Below are 24,499 nucleotides of genomic sequence, written 5' to 3'. Positions count from 1 at the left end.
TCCGTGTGACAGGAGGGTGATGAGAGAGGGGGCCTTCTAGAACTTAGCACAGAGCAGAGAGACATCTACAATTAGACTCTCGACTTGAGCAAGGTTTTCCAAAAGGAGTACATGCAGGGCGCCTGGCTGGCTCAGCGGATTGAGGGTCTGACTCTTGATTTCAGCTAGGTCATGATCTCGATATTGTGAGATGGAGCCCCGCTTTGGGCTCTGTGCTGGGCATGGAACCTGCTGATCTCTCTCTCCCTCTGCCTCTGCCCGCCCCCCCCAAATAAAAACAAAACTTAAAAAAAGGAATGCATGTGACAATCACACCTGTAGCTTTTAGACCCATGGTCTGTCCCTTATGCTGGACAGGACTGTCACCTACAAAAGTACTTTGCACCTAGCAAAATGTATAGCATGTACTCAATACTCAATACTCCTAGCTGAATGGACACAGGAGTAAGCAGTAATAAAATGTTTGCTGAGGATCTGGTACTATGTGGTTAGCTATATCCTTAATTTGAATGGAAAATTATGTCATGAACATCTCTTGGATGCACTATGCCATCCCTTCAGCACAACAAAAATTGACATACTCTAATCAGAACTCATTACCTTCCTGCCAAAAAAAAACCTGTTCTCGCTTCCACGTACAAGTTATCTTCAAAGAAGGCAAGCATTTACCTTTCTTCTGTCTCAACACCATTTACTGAATAATCAAGAAGGGCTTTCCCCACTGGATCTATAATCCCACCGTTTCTATTCTGTACCTTTATTTCTCAGATCCCATGAGTATGTTTCTCTCCCCTGGCTTCATGGCTTTGTCTATTCCTGTGTCAGTTTTGTAACATTTAAGCGCCTGCTACTTGACAAACAGTAGTGTGTTTTATACTGAAATTGCTATTCTCGAGCACTTACACTTCTAGAGAAATTTTTCAGTTCATCTCATTTCCCTCAAAACCCTACCTTGAGCAGCATGACACCTACAGATTAACTTGAGAGGAATTACCATCTTTATAATACTGAATTTTACCATCTAAATAACAAGATGTTTCTCCAGTTAGTGTTCTTTTATAACCTACAGTAAAGTTTTATAGTTTTCTACACAGAGGTCCTGTGCGTTTCTTTTTACATGTATTCCTAGACATATCATAGTTTTTAACTGCTTGTGAAACTAGGATCCTTTCTCTATATTTGCTAACTGGTTATTGCTAATATAAAGGGAAGCTACTTAATTATTTTACACTTCTTCTGTATCTATTTTCTGAGGCTAGCATGAAAGTCGAGACTTCAGTAGCTTTTCAACCTTTCTGCGAAAAGAAACTTCTATTAAGCACTGAGTCCCTTAGCGGCGCCTGGGTGGCTCAGTGGGTGAACCGTCTGCCTTCCGCTCAGGTCCTGATCTCAGGGTCCTGGGATCTAGCCCTGCATCAGGCTCCCGGCTCAGCAGGGAGTCTGCTTCTCCCTCTGCCCCACCTCCCACCCCGCCCCCGCTTGTGCGTTCTCTCAAATAAATTTGTAAAAAAAAAAAAAAAGTGAGTCCCTTTTATCTGATCAACATTTTAAACATATCTTGAACTCATGCCTAACTACACACACACACACACACACGCACATGCACACACAGTCATACACACACACAATTATCAGTTTCCCGTGCCTCATGCAAGTAAGATTGCCCCGTACAAAAGAGCTCCCATGTGATTCCTCAGCAAGAGCCCAGCTTCACTTCCTGTGCTGCCAAATTCAGGGCAGCATGAGCTCTTAGGACAAAGGATGGTTCACTGTATTCAACTCTACCTTCTGCAGACATCCAGCATTTTGGATATTTACCCTCATTAGGATCAAGTTATGATCTTTTCTGCTCACGTGTTAAACACACTCAAGACTTCTAAATGCCTAAATATTTCATTAGGGAAAGAGTCTGCCTCTAGATGGCTTCTTTTCTGTCCTGTGTCCAGTTAAGAAAAAAAAGAGTCCTTCAACTTCTACCAGATGGCCTCCTTCAGCTAATTTGTCTCTGCCTAATCTTTATCAGTTTACTGCTGATGGTCAAATGTTTCCTCCTAAGGGATAAACATTACACATTACACTGGGAGTTTTTTATCAGGTTGTCCATCTTTAACATGCTATGTTGTTTTTCTTCCACATACTTAAACATTTTAAATTATATTTAAATATTGAAATGAAATTTTAAATTTCAGCAGCAAAATACTTAAAACCATGTCATATAAAGCTATTTTTAAACATGCGTCTTGCTCTTCCTGCAAACTGCCCTCTAATTTGTGGGCCACGTAAATACTCTTTTCCAATAGGATGTGAGCAGCAGTGGTGAGGAGGCATGCCCTCCCTTTGCTCATCAACATAATCACGAGGATTCCAGAGATGCTGGAGGAGGTGAAGCCCTGAGAAAGAAGCTTCCCTAAATGCGTGTGTGAAGCAAAGGGTCCCTCCTTAGAGGACTGCCACGTGACTGAGAAATAAACATGTGTTATGCTGAGCCACTGAAACTGTGTTGTTTCACAACAGCAGTTGGCCTATCCCCAGCTAGAGAATAGTAGTAAACAAGAGTTTAGAATGTCAGGTAAGAGAAATAAGAAAGGTAACAACTGAGATCAAACCAAAGGCGGGTGGTGAGGGCCCAGCAAACAGTGCGTCATGCAAATCCAGACTCACGCCGACCGCAACCGTGACTTCAATTTAGCGACATTGGATTACTTTTTAAATCTGGCAGTTTAAAAATATAAGCAGCACGATATTTTTTAAATGAAGTAGTATGTGGAATCCCAAATATAAGCTAGAGACACAGAGCAGTTGTGGCTGAAGTAAGACTGGAGGGCAGAGCCTTGCCTGCTTAGCGCCCCCGGTAAGTGGCTACAGTATCTGAGCACTCAAGAAGGCAATTTGAAAATTCATGACTTTACAGTATTAACTTCCAGATGCTCATGTTAACATTTCTGTTATCAATGTGCATAAACTGAATTTGTCAAGAGTATTCTTTTTGTTTCTGTTTCATACCAAATGCTTAATTCATTTCTAAATTCATTATAACGCAAACACTAAAGCTATGATGTCATTTCTTAGATTGCACAGCTTTGCCCACATTGCTCAGGTTGTTCTGCATTGTTTGTTATTCTCCTCCCCCATTCTTCTCACTGTATTGTCTTTCTTCTTTACTAAGGTATTATTATTATTGATTCAGTAAGTGTTTATTTAATGCCACTATGTGCTAAGCACGAAGGATACCCCGATGAACAAGACCAGTAGGGCAACTGCTCCCAGGAAGCTTAAACTAAGTGATCTTGACTCTTGTAAGCATTCACAACTAGTTCCTACTTTCATTATACCCTAACGACAACATGCGACCTGGCTGACGTCTTCAAGTTCTGAAGATTTTCAGTAGCCCAACATATTTACCGATCCTGCCTATTAGCTCTTTTCCTGCAAGAATATCTATTATTTATAAGCTAGATCACCAGCATCTATTCTCCTTTTCTGAATTCCAGATATATTTCTCTATTCTACTCAACATATCGCTAATTTAACTAGTTTTTTTAGTGTATTTTATCAGTTCGTTTTGGCTTGGTTTTGTTTGTTCTTTTGTATGCAACCTCCTTTCATCCAAATCCGTTTTTAAGTCAGTTTTAAAAAAATAAAATCTACTTGAATCCCATTAAGGAGAAAAAAAATTTCATCTTCTAAAATTCTCTTGTTTCACAGCAGTAATTTTTCTCTAAGCTCATACAACTTTGGTCCATTTTTAATGTTGAATTAACTGTTTTTCATAGATGCCATGATATATTTTATTTTTTCCACTTTGCTTATCCTTAGCAGAGGTCCCTTTAGAAAGATGGTGAGCACGTTGGTCCTTAGGGACTTGGACTACATTTATCTTGGAGCAGACATTTAATCAGTTTTGTTACAGGACAAAGAGTACCACAGAGGAACTACCTCCCTTTTGAAGGAGCAAAAAGGCAAAAGTTATTTCCACAACTCAGTTGAATACTAGACATAAGAATATAGAACATTCCATAAAAGTGAAATGCATACAAGTAAAATACATACTCAAGTGTCTTCTCTAGGAAATTCAGAAGACAAGGTGAGGCCAAGGACTTCTGGTCCAAAAAAAAAATCTCGGGGTATTAAGAAGCAAGAAGAAGTGACCATATCTTATACAGAAGCTGGTGAATGACTATACAAAAGAGGCTCAGGAGAACAAAGAAAGAAACAGAGAGTCAAGGACAGACTCCAAGGGGCTGGTTTTCAATAGTTACAACTGATGACAGAAATTTCCATGAAATTAGAGAATGCTTCCATTATCAGAATGCCATACAACAAATTTAATTGCTACATATTTAGAAATTGTATATAAGTCAACTTAAAAGGACAGGTTATTTTTGTGACTTATACAGCACCATAAAAGACCACGTTACAAGAAGAAAACATCTATATTTGGGGCGCCTGCTTGGCTATATCGGTTAAGCATCTGACTCTTGATTTCAGCTCAGGTTATGATCTCAGGGTTGTGAGATCAAGCCCCAAGTCAGGCTCCTCACCCAGTGGGGAGTCTGCTGGATATTCTCTCTCTCTCTCCCTCTGCCCAACACCCACTCGTGCTCACTTTCTTGCGTGCACTCTCTCAAATAATCTTTAAAAAAAAAGAAAATGTCTAAATTCATAGAATTTTCAACTAAAACATCTGTCGATCACTTTTCATTTTAACTACTAAATGCACCATATGTTGTCCTTTCATCAACATGTTAGAATAGATAAAACAGGCTATTGAGTCAAAGTGTTACTCTTACCCTGAAAAATCAGCAGAGTATTGTCCATAATCAAAGATATAGACTCTAGTAATTTGGCACACTGTGAGGTATCCCAAAGCAAACACAAAACAATATCTGGAAAACAAAAATAAACTAGATTAGTGAAAATAAAAGATTCATTTTGTTAAAAAATACATTTTAAAGTAATTTATTAACCATGATTCAAAATTTAAATGGTTCAAAAATTAAATATTTCCAGATCTATTCCACAAATAGCTTTCTTCAATAAACCGTAAAAACTCTTTACTAATGGGGCGCCTGGGTGGCTCAGTTGGTTAAGCGACTGCCTTCAGCTCAGGTCATGATCCCAGGGTCCTGGGATCGAGTCCCGCATCGGGCTCCCTGCTCTGCGGGGAGCCTGCTTCTCCCTCTCCCACTCCCTCTGCTTGTGTTCCCTCTATCGCTGTGTCTCTCTCTGTCAAATAAATAAATAAAATCTTTAAAAAAAAAAAAAAAAACTCTTTACTAGTATCTACTTTACTTTTGTAAATTTTGTACCATCTTCAATGGTAGATATATCTAATTACTGCTTTTATTAATTTTTTCCTTCTGAAAGACCTCCATGAACCAAATTATATATATGAAAGTCATATTCACAAGTATAAAACTGTGAGTACTGGTATTTCTATTTTTTTTTTTTTTAGAAAACACAATTTGGCCCAAAAATATTTGGGCCAAATAAATTATACATTAAACAAATTCTTAATAGGATTTTAAAAACTTGTTCTCAACATTATAAAATCATTCATCCTTAGTGTGGATCAGGTGGCATTTGCTCACATTTTATAGGCGTGAACATTTAGTGATTTTCACATTCTCAAGGTGCTTGGGACAGAGTTACAATAATTAAACACATAGTATGGAAAAGAATTTACATATCAATATGAAAAGAACAGAAACAGATTCTAGAACACATAACACTGCACAGGATGAAGGCTGAATTGCAAATGAGCAGGGAGAGATTATCATCTAAACAGTTAACAATATAATTCTAGATAGACTAAAGAACTACTGTCAGCAGAAAAACCAGAACACACAGGAAATGTGGATAAATATCCAGACATTCCCAAATTGGGGAAGGACTTTCTAAACATTGATCACATAGAAGAAATCAATAGGAAAAACTCAATATATTTGGTTACTTTAAAATCTTAAGTTTCCTGCATAGGCAATTTCAGGTGGTTTTATGAAAGAAATCTTTTAAACTTGGGGCGCCTGGGTGGCTCAGTCAGTTGAGCGTCTGACTCTTGATTTCAGCTCAGGTCATGATCTCAAGGTCCTGGGTGTGAGCCCCGCGTTGGGCTCTGTGCTCAGCGAGGACTCTGCTAGAGGATTCTGTTTCCCTTTTCCTCTGCCCCTCCCGACTTGCCATGTGTACACTCTCTCTCTCTCAGATAAATATTTTTTTAAAAAAAGAAATCTTTTAAACTTTAGACAAATAGGTAATTTTGATCTACTTGAATTATTCCTGGGGAGGGGGGTGGAAGGAGGATAGCTTCCTAATTCAAATGTTTTACAAAACTAATATACTCCTGATAACTGTATCTGACAAAATAGCACACATGCATACTCACACAGAGTGCTGACAAATCAAACTTAAAATAATGTCTAAAAATCATGTGGCTGACTGTGTTTCCCAAGGATGACCACAACAACATCTCCCATTTCATATGCTCTTCTATAACCCTACCTTCTGCTCCCCTCATTACGAACAAGAGTCTATTTCTCTATCCACTTTGAATCTGGGTTGGCCTTCCAGCTCCTCTGACCAGTAGGTTACGGCAGAAGTAATACTTTGCTAGTTCCAGGCATAGCCATAATTAGCCTGGCACTTTCTACTTCTTGCCTTTTGGAAGTTGACTGTCATGAAAGAAGTGTGACTATCCTGAGACCACCACATGGAGAGGCTCTGGAGGATGAGACACCATGCAGAAGAGAGTGAGACAGACAGACACCAAATCGTAAGACGTGTGCGTGAAGAAGTTGATGCCATATCAAAAAGAGACGATCTATCCAGTTGAGCCCTTTCTGAATTCCTGACCCACAAAATTATTAGGAAAATAATATACCTATTTGTTTTAGGCCAACACAGTTTGGTGGAGTGGTAGAATCAGAACAGAATTTGGTAAGTGAAAATTGGGTGCTACCATAATAAAAATCTGGAACACAGAGCACAGGCTTGAGGACTGGGTGCAGATGGGAAGTGTAAAGGCCTTAGGGAGATTGCTAGTGAAGATCTGAAGGGCAGTAAGGAAATTGTCACTGGAAGCTACAGAAATTGGCTAACACTGCTGCTCAATCCCACATGGAAAACAGAACACATACCACTAAAAATGCCAACTGGTTCCTTCCAGATGCATACAATAAGGTATGGATATAAAGAGATGAACTAAAAATGAGCAGTATTCAGGTTTTTAGCAGAATTTAGAAAAAAAAGAGAGCTCAGGATAATCTTTCCAGTCACAAAATACTCTCAAAGATTTCACAGTAAAGATGAAGTGAAGAGTATTCTTTAATGATACCTCAGAAGATGTAAGGGCACATCTTCAGAGGACCTCTCAGAAAAAAAACAACAGTTTCCAAGAATCTTAAGGTTATGCCTCTTAGACTCTCTGCTAGACAAGAACGTTTTCAAGAACCTGGAGGATGCTGTCCCACGGCACTTTCAGACCACAGTAAAAGAAGATGGTCTAAAAGAGGCCATGGGTATGGCTTCTGTCTAATGCAGGAGATTCAAAGACATAGGAAGCCCACATGAGTCTTTAAGAGAATTATACGAGACTGGATGGAAAGGGAGAAGCAGTTCAAAATGAAGAGATCTTTCTGTCCCCAATTATCTACTGGTAGGTAGCAGGCTAAGAAAGCTGTTCAACCACAAAATCTGGCCATTTCTTGTATAAAAGGATAGTTCAGGGTGCAGAGAAAGAGCCACAGAGAACAACTCACAGGGATGAGGTGGGGCACTACTCAAGGAACGGGTAAGAGGTGTCCATCTAGACTTCACAATTGCTATGGACCAGAGATTGCTAAGAGACTTACATTCCTCTCCTCTCTTAACAGAAAGATCTACTACAGTCACCCTCTCACCGTTCACCGTTGTATATTGGCTACTGGAGGGAAGGAGACAAAAACTTCCCCATTGGTCCTCACACGAAGAAGAGCTTAATTTGAGGAACCACAATGAAGAAGCCCCATCCACAGTAGACCCAACTTAGATGAACAGATGGAGGTGTCAAGCTGGATGCAATAAGGAGGTGACACTCTGGGGGTCTTGGGAGGAAGAGAGAATATTTTTATGCAGGACGTATGTATATTGTGGGGGCCAAAGGACTGTCTCCAAATTGCTGCCCCCAGTAAAAACCCTACTGCACATGTAGCTCCAAACAGCAAGAGATGGAATACAATCCTCTTCCCCTTGGAAGGAGCCGGACTTAAGAACTTGGTTTACCGACAGAATATAATGGAAATGACTTCCTGAAACTTCAAGGCCCCAGTCATAAGAAGTCTTGCAGCTTCCTCCATTTCATTTTGAAATGCTTGTCCTTAGCATACTCTGAGCCCAGCCATCACACGTGAGCAGACCAAGCCCGCACGGAGAGGTAACAGTCCCAGTCAACAATCCCAGCTGATCTCCCAGCCAACAGTCAACTTCGACTGAAGGGAACCATCTTGGATGTCAAGCAGTCAAGCTTTCAAATGACCACAGCCCCAGCCAACATGCAATAGCACCCACATAAGTCCTTGAGCAAAGATTGTCCAGCCAAGTCTAGCCAACACACAGAACCATGAAAAACAATAATAAACTGCCGTGAAGCCACCAAGTTTGAGTGGTTTGTCATGCTGCAAAAGATAACCAAAATAATTCCTTAGTAAAGAGTTTAGCGTACTACAACTAATGGTAATTTAAAATAAAATATCTTGATCAGGTAGGGCTTATCTGATAAATGCAGGTATGAGTCACTATAAAAGGACTAGTGATATCTATCATCATAGTGATGTACCAAAGGGAAAAACAGTTATAGTCAATACAGAGAACGCCATCTAATAAAATTTAACAATGTTTCCAGGTAAGAATTAGAACTCTCAGCAAACTAAGAGAGAAGGATGCGTTCTTAACATATAAAAAAAATTGTCAGAACACTCGGTACTTTGTCAGCCCTGAGACACTACTAAATCCTGGGGAAAAGCATATGGAAGTTTCTGAAGTGGGAAAGAAGTAGGATATGTGTTAGTTTGGATGAACTTAATCTTAGACTTACTCTGAAAATTCAAATAACATAAAGTCCACTCTTCTCAAATTAATCTCTAAATATAACATCATAATCCCAATCAAAATCCTAACAATACTTCCAGCGGAACCTGACCAACTGACTTTCAAGGTCTCCTGGAAAACTAAACAAACATATGAGGAGGAGGACCTGCCCGATCCCTGCAGATAAAAGAACATGTCACAGTGATTTATAATGTAGTATTGTTTCATAAACAGATCAAAAGATTAACCAAACAAAGAAGATTCAAAAAAAGACTCATCCAACTGCAAGTTTTTGTTTATTAAAAGCTGGCATATGAAATTAGTGGGAGAAGGATGAATGAGGTAAATGCGGTTTAAAAGTTAGCTCTCTTTTCAGAAATAAAAATAGTTTCCTGGTTCGCACTACACATACACATACAAAAATCCAGGTTAATGTAAAAAAAAAAAAAAATAGGACAATAAAAATACCAAAATAAAATACAGAGGAATATCCTCAAAATCCTGGCATGGGAAAATCCTCATAAGCATGACAAAAATCATAAATGCCATGAAGATAAAGTCTGACAAATATTTACCATATAAACACTGGAAATTTCTATAGGACAGATGACAGAAAATTAAATAACAGAAATTGTTTACTACACGTAGATTAATATCTTTAGCAAGAAAATTCCACAAATCAGTAAGAAAAGGATTAAGAAATCAAGTGAAAATGGATGAGAATGAGAATGAGTAAATAATAGAGTTAAAAAAAATTATAAAGTCAGACCATTTAGAAAAATAAATGAGGAGTGCCTGGCTGGCTCAGCTGGAGGAAAGGATGACTCTTGATCTCGGGGTCATGGGTTCGAGACCCATGTTGGGTGTAGTGATTACTAGAAAAAATAAACTTAAAAAAAGAAAAGAAAAGAGATTCAAGATAAGGAATGATCAGGAAATCATAATAATAATCCAGAAATGCATATTAGAATTAGGGGTACCTGGGTGGTTCAGTCAGTTAAGGGTCCGACTCTTGGTTTCAGCTCAGGTCATGATCTCAGGTTGTGAGATCTAGCCCTGCGTTGGGCTCCACACTGGGCGTGGAGTCCACTTGGGATTCTCTCTCTCTCCCTTTGCCCCTTCCCCACCCATGCCCTGGTCAAGTGCTCTAAATAAATAAATAAATAGATAGATAAATAAAATGATAATACTTCTCCAATATCACTGGCAAAGTTTTAAAATAGGCAATATCCAGTTTGGGTAGGGAAAACAGGCATTCTCAAATGTGGTTGGTGGCGATGAAATTTTAAACAGCCCTTTTTTTGGTGAGTGATTTTGCAGTATACGTCAGAATTTGTACATACTCTTTGAGGGGCCAATTTCACTTTCTGGAGTCTATCCTAAAAAACAAAAATACTTACATATATTTACAAAGATCTACACATAGATACTCACTAAAGCACTGTATTTAATGATGAACAGTATCTCCAATAGGATATTAGTTAAAATAAGTGGAAATAATAAATAGAAAGCCCCACTATGGAATTCAGTAATAGTGAGTAAGGGGACATCTATATGCACACACAACGAAGGTCAGTTAAGCAGAAAAAGTGAACTAAAGAATAATCCCATTTTAGGTACCAAAAACCCTAAAGATACACAGATGTAACCACATATTATACACACATTTGTGTGTATATAAACATATACTGATATGTCATGGAAAAAGTTCTAGAACACAACTGTAGCAGACACTCTAGGTTGACTCACTCCGTGTGCACTTCTGTCTCCATTGTCCCCTGCTTTCCTCTACTATAGAGGTCAAAGAGCTAAATATTTAACGCCCAGTCTCTTGCAGCTAGAGGTGGCATGATGCACAGATCCTGCCTGTGACGCGTATGCAGAAGTCTGCTGAGGTTCCTGGAAAAGACTGAGATCTGTGCTGTCCGCTATGGTCTCCACTGGCAAGAGTGTTCCAGATCTAGTTCATACCAGCTCATGAAAGCTGTTAGTTTAAGAATTTTTGTAAACTGGTGGTTAAACACAGCCATTATTAAAAATTAAATGTGAACATAAAACAAAATAAATAGTATTACAAAGGCATTAAATATTCAAAACTCATCACCTCAATTCCTTCTTATCATCTGCTGTCTTCTGTGCTCTGGAGGCTATTCACATATCCGGCATCTGCCTGATGGAATGCTCTAGAATGGTGAGCTACCAAGCATTTCTTCCCAAACCCATTCAGGGACTTCAAGTTAGTCACTTCAAGGCTACCAGGATAGAAGCATTTACACTATAAAAACTGGCAAACACTATAAACTTTCTTGATCATTTAAACCAAGGATCAACAAACTAAAGGCTGTAGACCAAACTCTGCTTACTGCCTGGTTTTGTAAGTAACGTCTTACTTGGCCACACCCATGCCCGTTTGGGTACACGTATCTGTGGCTTCCTCTGCCTTCCAACAGCATGGTTGAACGGCTGCAACAGCAACAGTAATGATCCTCAAGGCCTAAAATATTTAGGGAAAGTTTACTGACCTGAAGTAGAATTAAAATGCTGAACAAAAAGACAGGGGGAAAATGATGAAGAAAATGCTAGTAATGAACATTAAACTTTTAAAAGGGTGTCATGACTACAGCCATTGTATTGAACAAGAAAGGAAGAGGAAATAGTCTCCCATTATGCAAAACCTATTACTGAGGCAGCAAAGAAGTTGCTCACACATGGACAGATGAGTGAAGTTCCAACATACATCTTCCTTGTCTGATTTTCATCTTACTCATTAATATAAACAGAAATATCAACCAACATTCAAATTAGAACTGCCTTCATTTGTCCACGATATAAGCAACTTCTTTACTGAACTGGATGGTAACCATTTATTTGTAGTCTGATTTTGTCAAATCATGGATGAAGTGCAACCACAGGTGAGCCTTGTAAGAGTTTGGCAAAAATTAATGAAGGCATTCTGTAAGAATCGACTGGCTCTTTTTACAATTTACAATGGAGAGTACTATATATTTCAATATTATTTGTAAATTATGTACTATCTTTCCACTGCATCAGTAAAATTTATAATAAATTTGCATATGTGTATTTATGCATCTTGTTTCCCCAGAAAGCCCGTTACTTGCTAACATTCCCAGCATATCACTGACTAGCCACATGTGGTTACGGAGCACTTGAAATGTGGCTAGTCGAAATTGAGATGTGTTATAGCTGTAAAATACACTCTGCTTTTTGAAGCCTTCACCAAGAATTTAAGATCTCTCATTAATATTTTTTATATGACTGTATTTTTAATGACAATGTTTTGGATATATTGGGTAAAATAAAATATATTCTTTTTTCCTTTTTAAACTGTTGAGTGTTGGAAAATGGAGAATTACATCTGTGGCTCACAATGTATTTCTAACGTACGGTGCTAGATAATTTTCCTGAAAACAAAAAAGGGGAGAGACAGCTTGTGTGGCTTTTCACACTTTTGAATTCTTTCTGCCCAGAAAACAGATCTAATGGTTGTTGTAGCAACCACCTTGCCCCGTGAGGTGGCAAACAGGCTCAGATAGCACAAAAGAGCAAGAGAAGAGTCCTGCTTCTTTAATGACACAATGAGCTGCTGCATTGGCTCTGAACAACCTAATCCAGCAAGAATCCCAGGTGGTGATTTCTGTCCCCTATTATCTGCCACTGAAATGCATTTCGAGCTGATGGCAAAGCACATTTAACTTCTGTTGTTTTCTTCTGAGTTAGACTGCAGGACGAGGTGACGGGGCAAGCCCGTGACTTTTCACACTCACAAATCAGCAGAAGAAAGCGGCATATGAGCCAGTACGTATGTGCCTGGTATTATCGTAAGGGCCATGCTCAAGGCGTGAGTTCCACTGAGTGCCTTCCAACAGAAAAATATACATGCAAATACACTCCAGGCAGAACGGACCTCGATGTAAATAATGGCCCCATCACTCTTTATTATGCCTACCTGTGACAGTACAAGAGTTACTTTCAAAAGGCAGACACACAGGGATCCTGACGACCCTAGCTCGATCAACTGTGATCTTGTCCTTCTTGTAACTGCCTGATTTATGGGTAGGCATAAAACTTAGGTCTGGTCAGTGACACTTGACCCAGAGCGTCTGGAAAGTCGTTGCTCCTTCCTGAAGTGTAACTCTTGCTATCGTCATGTCTCTAAGTGCAGCGTCACCTTTAGCTTGTAAAAGGAGCCAGCCTATGGACAGTCAATACATTAGGATGGCAAAAGAGGAAAGTTAAGTAGAGCAAACAGTAGAGCTTTTTGATGCCCTGGTTAGCCTGGGTTGCTGAATTAGCCAAAATGAGCTGCCTTGCCTCATGGCTTCTTGCTTTGAGAGGTAAAGCTTTCTATACTGCTCACACCACTATACCACCATGAGTTGGGATTTCTGCTGTTTGCAGCCCACAGCATCCTGATATAATTATTACTCATAACAAAATTAAAGCAACAGCATTTGAAGAACTCTAGAACAGAACATTTTCTTATTTGTTGAAAGTTGAATTACTGCCTCATTTCAAAAAGAGAAATCACATCTAAAATATTTATTCATTTAGATATCAGCTACAGAGTGGAGACTGTTCAGGAAAAAAAAAAGAGAGAGAGCTCAGGGACTATGGGATTAATGACCAGAAATGCTGAGGGGAAATGAAAAAGAATTCTTCCCAAAGGAGGAAAACAGGTAACATCACCAAAAGGTTCAAAATCCTAATGAGAGCAAAGACAAAATCGAACAAATGAGTAATTGTTTTAACGTGCTGAAATCAAATTAAATTGTTCGCTTTTCCAAGGTGCATGAGTTCAGATGACGTTGGTTTTCGCTCAGCTTCAGAAAAGCCTTGCACATCTGTATTCCAACTCACTGTCTTCTCCTTATTTTGCTTTTCCCTCTGTCTGTATTTTCCCAGACTCTGTTTGCTTATACTTTGGTCTTGAAATTAGGTACTTAGAGTTAGTTGTGAAACCCTGAAACTTTGCTCTTCTCTTTCAAACACACTGTTGGCTAACCTGTAGTTTTTGCATTTCTATATAATATTTGAAACAGCTCTAAAAACACATGAACACTATAAAAAAAAGGCATATAAGCAAACAGGGTCTTGGAAAGAATACACAGAGGGGGAAGGCAAAATAAGGAGAAAGTCAAGTCAGTATTCTTATATGTAAGTCTTGTGCAAAGTTAGTCACGTGGATCAATAAGCAGAGTCGAATCCAGAAATAAAGCCACATATATAGATGAGTTGCAATCTAATACAGAAAAGACGGTATTTGCAATTAACAATGCTGGGACAAATGGATATATGAACAGAAAAAAAGTTAATTTCAATCTGTAACTCATAACATACACAAAAATTAGCTCAGAATGGATCAGTGATCTAAGCCTAAACAATAAAACTTCCAAAAGAAAATGTTCATAATCTTAGGGTAGATGAAGATTTCTTAGAAAAGACACAAAAAGCTCTAAACTATAAAATAAAAAACTGATAAGGTGACTTCAAAATGTCCAAGTTCTGTTCCTCAAAAATCACCACTAAGATAACACTTATCATGATGAGCCTGGAGTAATGTATGGAAGTGTTCAATCACTAAATTGTCCACCTCAAACTCACATCACACTGCATGTTAACTATACTGGAATGAAAATTAAAAACCTAATGTAAAAAATCACCACCAAGAAAATGAAAAGGCAAGTCACAGATGAGGAGAAAATACTCCTAATTCATAAAACTGACAAAAGACATATCCAAATATAAAAAGAACGAATTGTAAAATAATAATAAAGTTCGAGTTAGAAGATTTGAACAAACATGTACCAAAAGGTGTCCAATTTGTCAATTAGCCCAAGAGAAAACGCTTGACATCATTAATCATGAGAAATCTGAATTAAAATCATAGTGCGGTACCGCTAAACACCCATTAGAATGACCGTTGAAAAGTACGATAAAACCAAGTGTGGTTGAGACCATACAGCAGCAGGTACCCTCACACTTCACCCGTGGGAATGAAAATTCATGGAACCACTCTGGAAAAGTTTGGCAGTTTCTTATATAATTAAATATACTTTCACCCTATGTCCCAAAAATTCTTCTCCTGCTGCACACATGCAAGAGAAATTAAAACATATATCCATCAAAGACTTGTACAAAAATGTTTTAGAAGTTTTATTCGTAATAGCCCCAATTCTGAAACAACCCAAATGTCCATTAATAAACAAGTGAAAGGAAACATAAATTATGGTACATACATTCCGTACAATGGAAAGTCACTCAGCAACAAAAGGAACAATCTGTTGATAAACACAACGACATGGACGAATTTTAAAACATTAAGCTGAGTTAAAAAAAAAATGGGGGGCAGACACAAGATTACATACTATAGAGTTCCATTTATACAAAATTCTAAAACAGGCAAAACTAATCTCTAGTGACAGAAAGCAGATCACTGGTTGCTGAGACGGAACAGGACTGATTACACAGGGAAAGGAAGAAATTTTGGGAGATGAGTAAAAATGTTCTCTACTTTGATTTGCATGGTGGTTACAGTTTATGCATTTGTCCAGTGTTAACTACGCTGGAATTGAACTGAACTGGTGGTTTTATTTTGTTTTAGGTAAATTATACCTAAAGTTGATTAGAACTTATTTTGAAACAAACACATTGTATACAATCTCCTTTGTGTATTCCTCCTCATCCTGGGGCCCCAGGGTTTGTTGTTCTTTTCCAGGGACACTGATTTCCAAGAGGATGTCACCCCGCCCCATGATTTCACATACCTTCTGTATACTGATAGCTCCCAGATTCTCAAGCTCCAGCCTAGATACGCCTCCTAATCTCCAAACTCAAACAACCAACAAGCTACTTAACATCACTAGGTGTTGCCTAGTAAGTCAGTCTTTGGAACTTAACATGTTCCAAGTAGAAATCCTGATCCCACCAAAACCACCTTTTCCCTAGTTTTCTCCATCCTGGTAAACAGCACCATCTCTCATGCAGTTGCTTTGCCCAAAAAAAACTGAAGTCATTTTTGATGTATCTTTGTGATTCCCATCCCCATATCCCAGATCTCCAAATCCATCTTCATATCGCATATCATTATGACTCATATCTATACCCAAATCTAACTACAAATATACACTGGATTGAGTAATTCCCACTGGGAGCGGGTCTGGGCCTGGACTGATGTAATAGCATCCTGATTAGTCCACCTTCCCCTGCTCCCTCCCTAGTCTGTTATAAACACTGCATCCAGACTGCTCAAGACTCCCCAACAGCTGCCCACCACACCTATAACAAAATCCAAGTTTCTTCAAGAACTTTTGTTAACCCAGGATCTAATTTTTTTAAAAAATAAAACTTTTCTTTGGTTCTACTGGATGAATGATACACATTCACAGAGACTTTTATTTTGATTACAACCAAGAAGTAAGAACTATTAAAGACTGATAACATTAGGACATTACTGATCCTAGAGAAGCCCGGCAACATTGAAAGCACCCATCACATGTGTGCACAGGCAGATCACAGAAATTCTAGCAATTCAGGGGGAAGGACAAGTTAATTACCATCAGTGTTGTCTGAAGTTGGCCATGATTTTCAACTGGTGCTATTTTTGCATTAACTAATTTGGTGAGATAGGGCTCCATTTCACTTTAAAGATATTTTGTTCTTGTATAATTGCTTGTTGCTAAACCATCCTTGGTCTAGTTGGTTCCTCTCCCTCTGTCTCCTTGGCACTGCTGGGTGGAAACACGATGCTGACAGCAGCAGGCTCAGGTTAAAACTGCTAGTGGGTCACAAAAGACTTTAAGTCAAGGATCTAGTTTTATTCAAACTGGTATCTCCAAACCTTACCTCTACGTGCTGGCACATAATCCTGAAGCCCATAGGTTATCGTTTAATTTTGAAAAGAGATTCCACTCAGTTTAAACAAACACCTGTAAGTAATTCTCCAAGCCTACATATCAAATCCATTTCTCTCAAAATCGACCCCAAAATTTCTATCCACAACTACACATTTCTACTCCCAGAATACACCATTTCCAATTAAATAACTACAATTCACCCAATCTAGCTAGCCTTTTTATTTTTTATCTAGCTAAACAGCAATAAACATAAGCCAAGAACTAAAAAATAAATACTGGTGGGGTGCATTAGATTTAACTCTAAAGATGCCACTACTGGGAAATGCAGACAGAAAAGTACTCAATAAATAATTTATAGGAGAAGAGATTTGGAAAGATCACTGCCTGAAAATTATTCATATTTTCTATTTAAAAAAATTATGATTAATCAAGTTTGTCTGTTTTCATTTAGTGGTTTTTATGTGGAAAGCGACCTGAAGAATTGTTTTTCTATGCAATGGCATCTGAAAGTCAAGTCAACATCCCAAAGGGGGCTCACCTCTTCTTTTGTCCCTATTTATAAGAAAGTCGTACATGCACAGAGTTTCAAAGTCAAAGGGCATGACATGCTCGTCACGACAACCGTGTGCGGGCCCACACACCCACTCTCCTGGACCAATCCCTGGATGGGCAGGACAGGCATGCCCCTTGACAGCACCATCCTCTGCATGCACTTCGGGCCTCAGCTCTCCCAACACCTTCATCTCTGACTTTATACCTCGGACAGTGGACAGCTTACTATCACTTCGGTGGAGTTTCAGGGAAATGTGTGTGTTTAATCTGCCACAGACAACTAGCCATCGCAAAATTCCGCCTTAAGGCCATTATCAAAATGTCAGGTTTCTAAAATCTTTTTGACAATTTCCTGAATTTTATTCTAATAATCCAGTTATACATTTAATGGACTTTTAATAAATGTTACTTTTCTCATTTTTTTCTCTGCACGCAATAGCACATTCTAAGATACACTGTTTCTGCTCAAGTGTTAGAATTAACAGTTTAATTTATCCTCAAATAGCCAACAAGTGATAAATCAACTATCCAGCCATGTGGTCTAAGAACCAAGTTCCAAAGCTCCTTCCACTATTACCGCATTTATAAACACACCCTCTTAAAGGTAACAATGGCCAGGGACGCCTGGGTGGCTCAGTCAGTTATGCGTCTGCCTTCGGCTCAGGTCACGGTCCCAGGGTCCTGGGATCGAGTCCCGCATCGGGCTCCTTGCTCAGCGGGGAGCCTGCTTCTCCCTCTCTCTCCCTCTGCTTGTGCTCTCTCTGTCAAATAAATAAAATCTTTAAAAAAAAAAAAAAGATAACAATGGCCATTCTTCACATTTTAAGATCACCTGTCTTATCTTTTCCTAGAGTTGGTTGTTAAAGACATCTTTTGACTCAATACACTTGCCTTCTATAGAGGAATAGAAAGAAGAGAAAGATACAAGTCAGGGATGTTGTCACAATGTTTGAGAGCCAATCACCAGTAACAGTGCTGGCTTTCAGAGGAGTAGCTCCAGACCAGTTACTTCCATCTCAGTGCATCCATGGTGTTCCCTTTAGAATAGCTTTACCACACTTTGTAAACACTGGTTTCTTAGCTGTCCACAACCTTCACAACACTGAGCTAAACCATCCTCAAGGAGTTTGACAAAGAGAAGACATTCTCTTCAGTTCTGTTGGGTGGGACACGTGCATGCGAGTGAATGGTGGTGATGAATACGGGGTATGGAAGAATTAGTGTGAAAAGATCACCACAGGCCAGAAAGGGAACGGAAGGCTCCTCCCAGGATGACAAAGTCTATGTCGGCTCCAAACACAGAACAAGAGTGACAGAGAAGATGGTGCTTCCCAGTTCAATTGAATGTGTTGAGCCAAGAGTCAGCGTACCATGCCATGGCCAGAGTGACACTTATCTAGCAAAAACTGGGAAAAACAATAGGAAATAAGCTTAGTTGGTAAAACAAGGTTCTAAGTATTCTGAAAGGCATGGATTTCTTGAATATGAATATTTTGGGTATTCTCCTGTAGGCATTCAAAGGTTTTTGAGCAAAGAAGTAATAGGATGAAATAGTTATTTGGAGAATAATAAAGACTAATCAATGTATATGATGGATGGTAAGAAAAAGGAAGTCTGGGGGCGCCTGGGTGGCTCAGATGGTTAAGCGTCTGCCTTCGGCTCAGGTCATGATCCCAGGGTCCTGGGATCGAGCCCCGCATCGGGCTCCCTGCTTGACGGGGAACCTGCTTCTCTCTCTCCCTCTACTGTTCCCCCTGCTTATGCTTTCTCACTCTCTCTATCAAATAAATAAATAAAATCTTTAAAAAAAAAAAAAAAAGAAAAAGGAAGTCTGGAAGTCACAAGTATGGTTAAATACTTCTTTCAAGGCCCTGGCTAAGGGAGAGAATGTGAAAGAAAGTGCTAAGGATTTCCAAGGAAAAGTATAAAGAACTCCAACTTTTTTTTTTTTAAGATTTTATTTATTTATTTGACAGAGAGAGAGCAATTGAGCACAAGCAGGAGGAGCGGCAGAGGGAGAGAGAGAAGCAGACTACCCGCTGAGCAAGGAGCCCTATAATGGGCTGGATCCCAGGATCCTGGGATCATGCCCCAAGCCGAAGGCAGATGCTTAACCAACTGAGCCACCCAGGCGCTCCGAACTCCAACTTTTTATAACTTCTTCTGCCTTATAAAAACTGAGAAGAACAGGTCAAGGTTTTATATTTGGGTGTCTCAAGAAAACAAAGAAGTTGATTCTGGAGTAAAGAAACCCAGGTTGGAACGCTGGTTTGACCTCTTCTGGCTGTGACTTAAGAAAAGTTGCTTGAACAGAGCCTCAGCCTTCTCTTATTTAGTAACAATTTTCCCCCTGGAAGATTTCATTCAATTCTAAGGCATGAAAGCTTTTACCGCAATCACCAGACTCATCTGACTGCGAACCTGACACTGCCATGAGCGTCTAATAAAGGCTCTCCTGCTGAGTTGAGTTGCAGAGCCAGCATGTTACTCCTACACCGCATACATAACACCCAACACCATCCCACCAGCGGCTCAAGCCTCCAGAAGCCAATTCCTCCCTTTTTTTCATGCCCCACAGCCAATCCTCAATCCAGTCCTTAGTCCTGCCTCTACAATCTACCCCTTTGTGTCCACCTCTCTCTCCACAGTACCTTCCAGGTCTGAAGCGCCCAACATGTCTTGTCTGGTTTCCCGATCCCTTTGGAAGCTCCTGCTACACGTTCCCTGGAACAAGGCCATCTACCCAGCAGCTGGAGCCATGGTCTGACAAGGTATGTCTCTCTGCTCAAAATTCGCTGGTGGGTTCCCACTGTACTTGCAACTACAATCTGGCCCAGCCTGCCTCTCTGAGTTCATCTCATAGCACTGGGGATCTTGCTCACAAGGCACAAGCCTGGGCCTCTCTCGGGTCTCTGACTACACCAAACACTCCGAAGAACTGGGCACGGGTCGCTCCCTCCCACTCATGGGCTCTCCCAATGCTTCTGTGAATGGCTGGCTCACGCACATTAACTCTCTCCAATATTTCATTCATCTCCCTCTCTCTGAAATAACTTCGCTTCGTTATTTGTTGACCCACCTGTCGTCTGCCTCCCGCCAAGTAACACTAACTCCAGGATGGCAGGCTCAGCATCAGTCTCTGCCTGGAGCAGACTATGGCACAAAGCAGGAACTCGGATGTTTGAGTCCTTGTTGACTAGAGCCCCATACTCCCAATTTTTAAATTGGGCTGTCTTAGTATTGAGTGGTAAAAGTTCTTTATATATTCTGGATGAAGTCCTGAATCACATATATGTGTTGCAAATATTATCTCCCAGTGGCTTGCCTTTTTATTGTTTTAAAAGTGTCTTTTGAAGAGGAAAAGGTTTTCATTCTGATGAAGTACAACTAGTCAATTTTTTGTGGGGGCCATTCTTTGAGGGTCATATCTAAAAAGTCTTTGCCTAACCCAAAGTCATAAAGAGCTCCCATATTTTCTTCTAAAGTTTTATAGTTTTAGGTGCCACGTTTAGGTCTATGATACATTCTGAGTGACTTTTTATGTATGGTGTGAGGTAAAGGTATACTTTTACTTCTTCACATATTCAACTGTCCCAGCACCATCTATGGAAAAGACCATCCTCCCCCACTGAATGGCCATGGCACTTTTGTTGAAAATCAATTGACCATAAAAAAATAAAGGGTTTGTTTCTAGACTCTCAGTTTTGTTTCAGTGATATATGTGCCCATCCTTACACTATTATCACATCTTTATTACTCTACCACAGAGTACAACAAACTTTGTTGTTCTTTTTCAAAAAAATTTTTGTTATTCAAGGTCCTTTGTATTTTCATATACATTTTATGATCAGCCTGTCAATTTCTACTTAAAACACTTTCCGAAATTTTTGTGAGAGATTACCTTAAATCTGTAGATCAGCTTGGGGAGAACTGCCATCTTAACAACATAAGCCTTCCAACCCATGAATATGAAATCTCTCTCCATTTAATCTTTTTTTTTTTTAAAGTAAGTTCTACACCCAACATGGGGCTTGAACTCACAACTCCATGATCAAGTCACGTGCTCTTCTGACAGAGCCAGCCAGTCAGCCCCATTTAATCTCCTTTAATTTCTCTCAGAGATGTCTTATAGTTTTCAAGTGTAGTTGCAAGTATTTTATTCCTTTTGATGCAAGTTCTAAGTATTTTATTCCTTTCGATGCTACTATGAATGGAATTGCTTTTGTATTCTCATTTTTGGACTATCTGTAATATATGTAACATATAATATATATATATAATTGATTGTGTCTCCTGATCTTGTATCCCAAACTCATTAGTTCTGCAGTTTTGTATAGCCATTCTATCACTTGTTCAGTTACTGTTTGTAAGATATATCATATCCATTCTTACTTTCAAGCTGTTGGTGTCTTCTCTTCTAAAGAATGTGTCTTGCAGATAGCATATGATTAGGTCCTTTTTTTTTTTATCCCATCTGCCTTTTGATTCACATTTAATGTAATTACTGATGTGTTTAGATTTACATCTGCCATTTTGCTATTTGATTCAGGTATATCTCGGGTCTTTTTTGTTCCTCCTTTACTGACTCATTTTTTATTAAAAAATATTTGGTAGCGTATTGTTTTAATTCCTATGTTGATTTTTTTTTTCATTGTACATTTTTTATTTTCTCAGCGATTACTCTAGGGATTACAGTATGCATCTTATCACTCTCTTTCAGATTAATGGTGACTTAATTCTGATAAAATACAGCAAGTTTGCTGTATTTCCTCCCTCGTCTTTTATCCTACTATTGTCACATATATGGCATCTATATATGCTGTAATCCTAATAATACAGTGTTATAATTATGCTTCATACAGCCCTTTAGATAAATTAAGAAAATGTATATGTACACCATCTTTTATATTCACCACCCACATTTACCATTTCTGGAGCTCTTCATCTCTTCCTGTGGATTCCAATTACTATCTGTTATATTACCTTTCAACCCAAACAACTTCCTTTAGAATTTCTTGGGGCGCCTGGGTGGCTCGGATGGTTAAGCGTCTGCCTTCGGCTCGGGTCGTGATCCTGGAGTCCCGGGATCGAGTCCCGCGTCGGGCTCCCTGCTTGGCGGGGAGTCTGCTTCTCCCTCTGACCCTCCTCCCTCTCCTGCTCTCTGTCTCTCATTCTCTCTCTCTCAAATAAATAAATAAAAATCTAAAAAAAAAAATTTCTTATAAGGCAGGTCTTTGAGTGTCTGGGAATGTCTTTATTTCACCTTCATTTTTGAAGGATAATTTTGCTGGCTATAGAACTTGTGGTTGAAAATTTTTTCTTTCGGCATTTAGAATATGTCATTCCACTTCCTTCTGGCCTCCATTGTTTATGGTAAGAACTGCACTGTTCCTCCTTAGATAATTTCTCCTGCTGCTTTCAAGATGTCCTCATTCTCACTGTCTTTCAACAGTGTGATTACAATGTATCTTAGTGAAGATCTGCTTGTTTATCCTACTTGGGGTTTGCTGAGCTTCTTGGGTCTGCAGATTTATAGTATTCATCAAATCTGGGATACTGATGGACATTATTTCTTCAAATGCTTTTTCTTTTCCTACTCTCCTTTGGGAGCACTGACTATGCACATGTTGGTGTGCATGATGTTGCCCCACAGAAACTGGAAGCTGTTTGCGTTTCTTCAGTATGTTTTACATCTCTTTGACAGACCGGCTAGTATCTACTGATCCACCTCTAAGGTTACGGATCCTTTCTCTGGCCATCACAAATCACTATGTTGCGCAGCCAGTATGTTTTTCATTTCAGTTACTAACTTTTCAACTCTAGGATTTTCATTTGGTTCTTATGAATAGTTTCTATTTCTTTAGTGATATTCCCTATTTGTTGACTCATGATCATCATAGCTTCTTTTATTTCTTTGAACATATTTATAATAGCTGCTCTGAAGTCTTTGGTAAATTCAACATCTGGATCTATTTAGAGGCAGTTTCAGTTGACTGCCTTTTCCCCGTTTGTCCTAATTTTTTGTTTAGAACTGGACATAGTAAATAATATAGTAACTCAGTTTTTATTTATTTATTTTTTTCTTCAGCATTGTTGTGCTGTGTTCTTTTTTAGCTCGGACTTAATCTGCTGGCTCTTTCTCACCATGGTATGCAGCAGCTGATGTCTCTGCTCAGTTTTTTAAATACTTGGGTTTTATTTTTCAGTCTCGCTCTAGGGGTTACCCATGTCTGCAGAGCTCAGTGGTCAGAGCTCGTGTTCCAACACCGTCAGCCAGTAAGGCACTGACGTCTGCCGCTGTATCTACATGTGGGTTAGAGAACTCGTTCACAGCTCGTGCCCTCCCGCAGGCCCTCGCAGGCCTCCCCTACGCCCGGATGCAGCCTCCAGGCAGCCAGTGTAGCATGGGGACCTTCACAAGCCCCTTTATGGCTCTCTTATTTCCAGTGTCTCCCGATTAGACGTATGCTCCACATCTGCAGGACAGCAGAGCTGGAGGCATTCTGTGTTCGCCACTGCGTGAGTTTCCTGCCCTCCAAACCAAGTCAGCTGCTTCTGGCATTAAAGCTGCTGTGTCCAGGGCCAGCCCTGCACTAACAGGATTCCTCTGCTAAGGAGTGAGGAGTGGAGGGAACCCCAGGCAAGAATACCACCGGTTCCCACTATTCTTTCTCCAAGTTTAGCAGTTTCTTTTAATGAATAAATGCTTCTCAAAATGTTGTTTGCTTCTGGTCAATTTCCAGAGCCCTAAAATGGTTTTGATGAGTTTGTCCAGTTTTATAGCTGTTTTGGTGGGGGGAGAAAATTTGTCAACCTCTTCATTCCTCCATGGCTGGAAGTCCCATCAGTTAGAACGCATTCTGGTAGGCTAGCACAGAAACATTGTATGTGTGAGAGGTAAATTAAACTTCCAACATAGACCCAGAAAAGAAGAAACTTACCTATACCTAGTGAAGTCTTAATGGCAAGAGGAGATTGCCAGACCTCCCTAGAAAGAGTGAACTGAGTTC

General features: G+C 39.5%; 1 protein-coding gene across 5 annotated transcripts in view; it reads right to left on the bottom strand.

Annotated features, from left to right (window-relative positions):
• The window catches only part of MBOAT2 (membrane bound glycerophospholipid O-acyltransferase 2), a 116,595-nt gene that overhangs the window by 27,644 nt on the left and 64,452 nt on the right, over nt 1-24,499 (bottom strand). For 4 of the 5 annotated variants that reach the window (XM_081797243.1, XM_081797238.1, XM_081797240.1 and 1 more), the window contains one exon: nt 4,791-4,886. The exons of the other annotated variant lie outside the window; for it this stretch is intronic. Coding sequence is in view for 2 of the 4 variants with exons in the window: in XM_081797238.1 (XP_081653364.1) it covers nt 4,791-4,886 (96 nt within the window). In the remaining 2 variants the exon portion in view is untranslated. The remainder of the gene's footprint in view (nt 1-4,790; nt 4,887-24,499) is intronic. 5 annotated transcript variants of the gene reach the window in all.

The sequence above is a fragment of the Leptonychotes weddellii genome, chromosome 10 (genome assembly GCF_054177405.1).
Source record: "Leptonychotes weddellii isolate Sample4059 chromosome 10, ASM5417740v2, whole genome shotgun sequence".
NCBI classification, from domain to species: Eukaryota; Metazoa; Chordata; class Mammalia; order Carnivora; family Phocidae; genus Leptonychotes; species Leptonychotes weddellii.
Note: the sequence above shows the minus strand (reverse complement) of the source record. Positions and strands in the feature narration are given on the sequence as shown.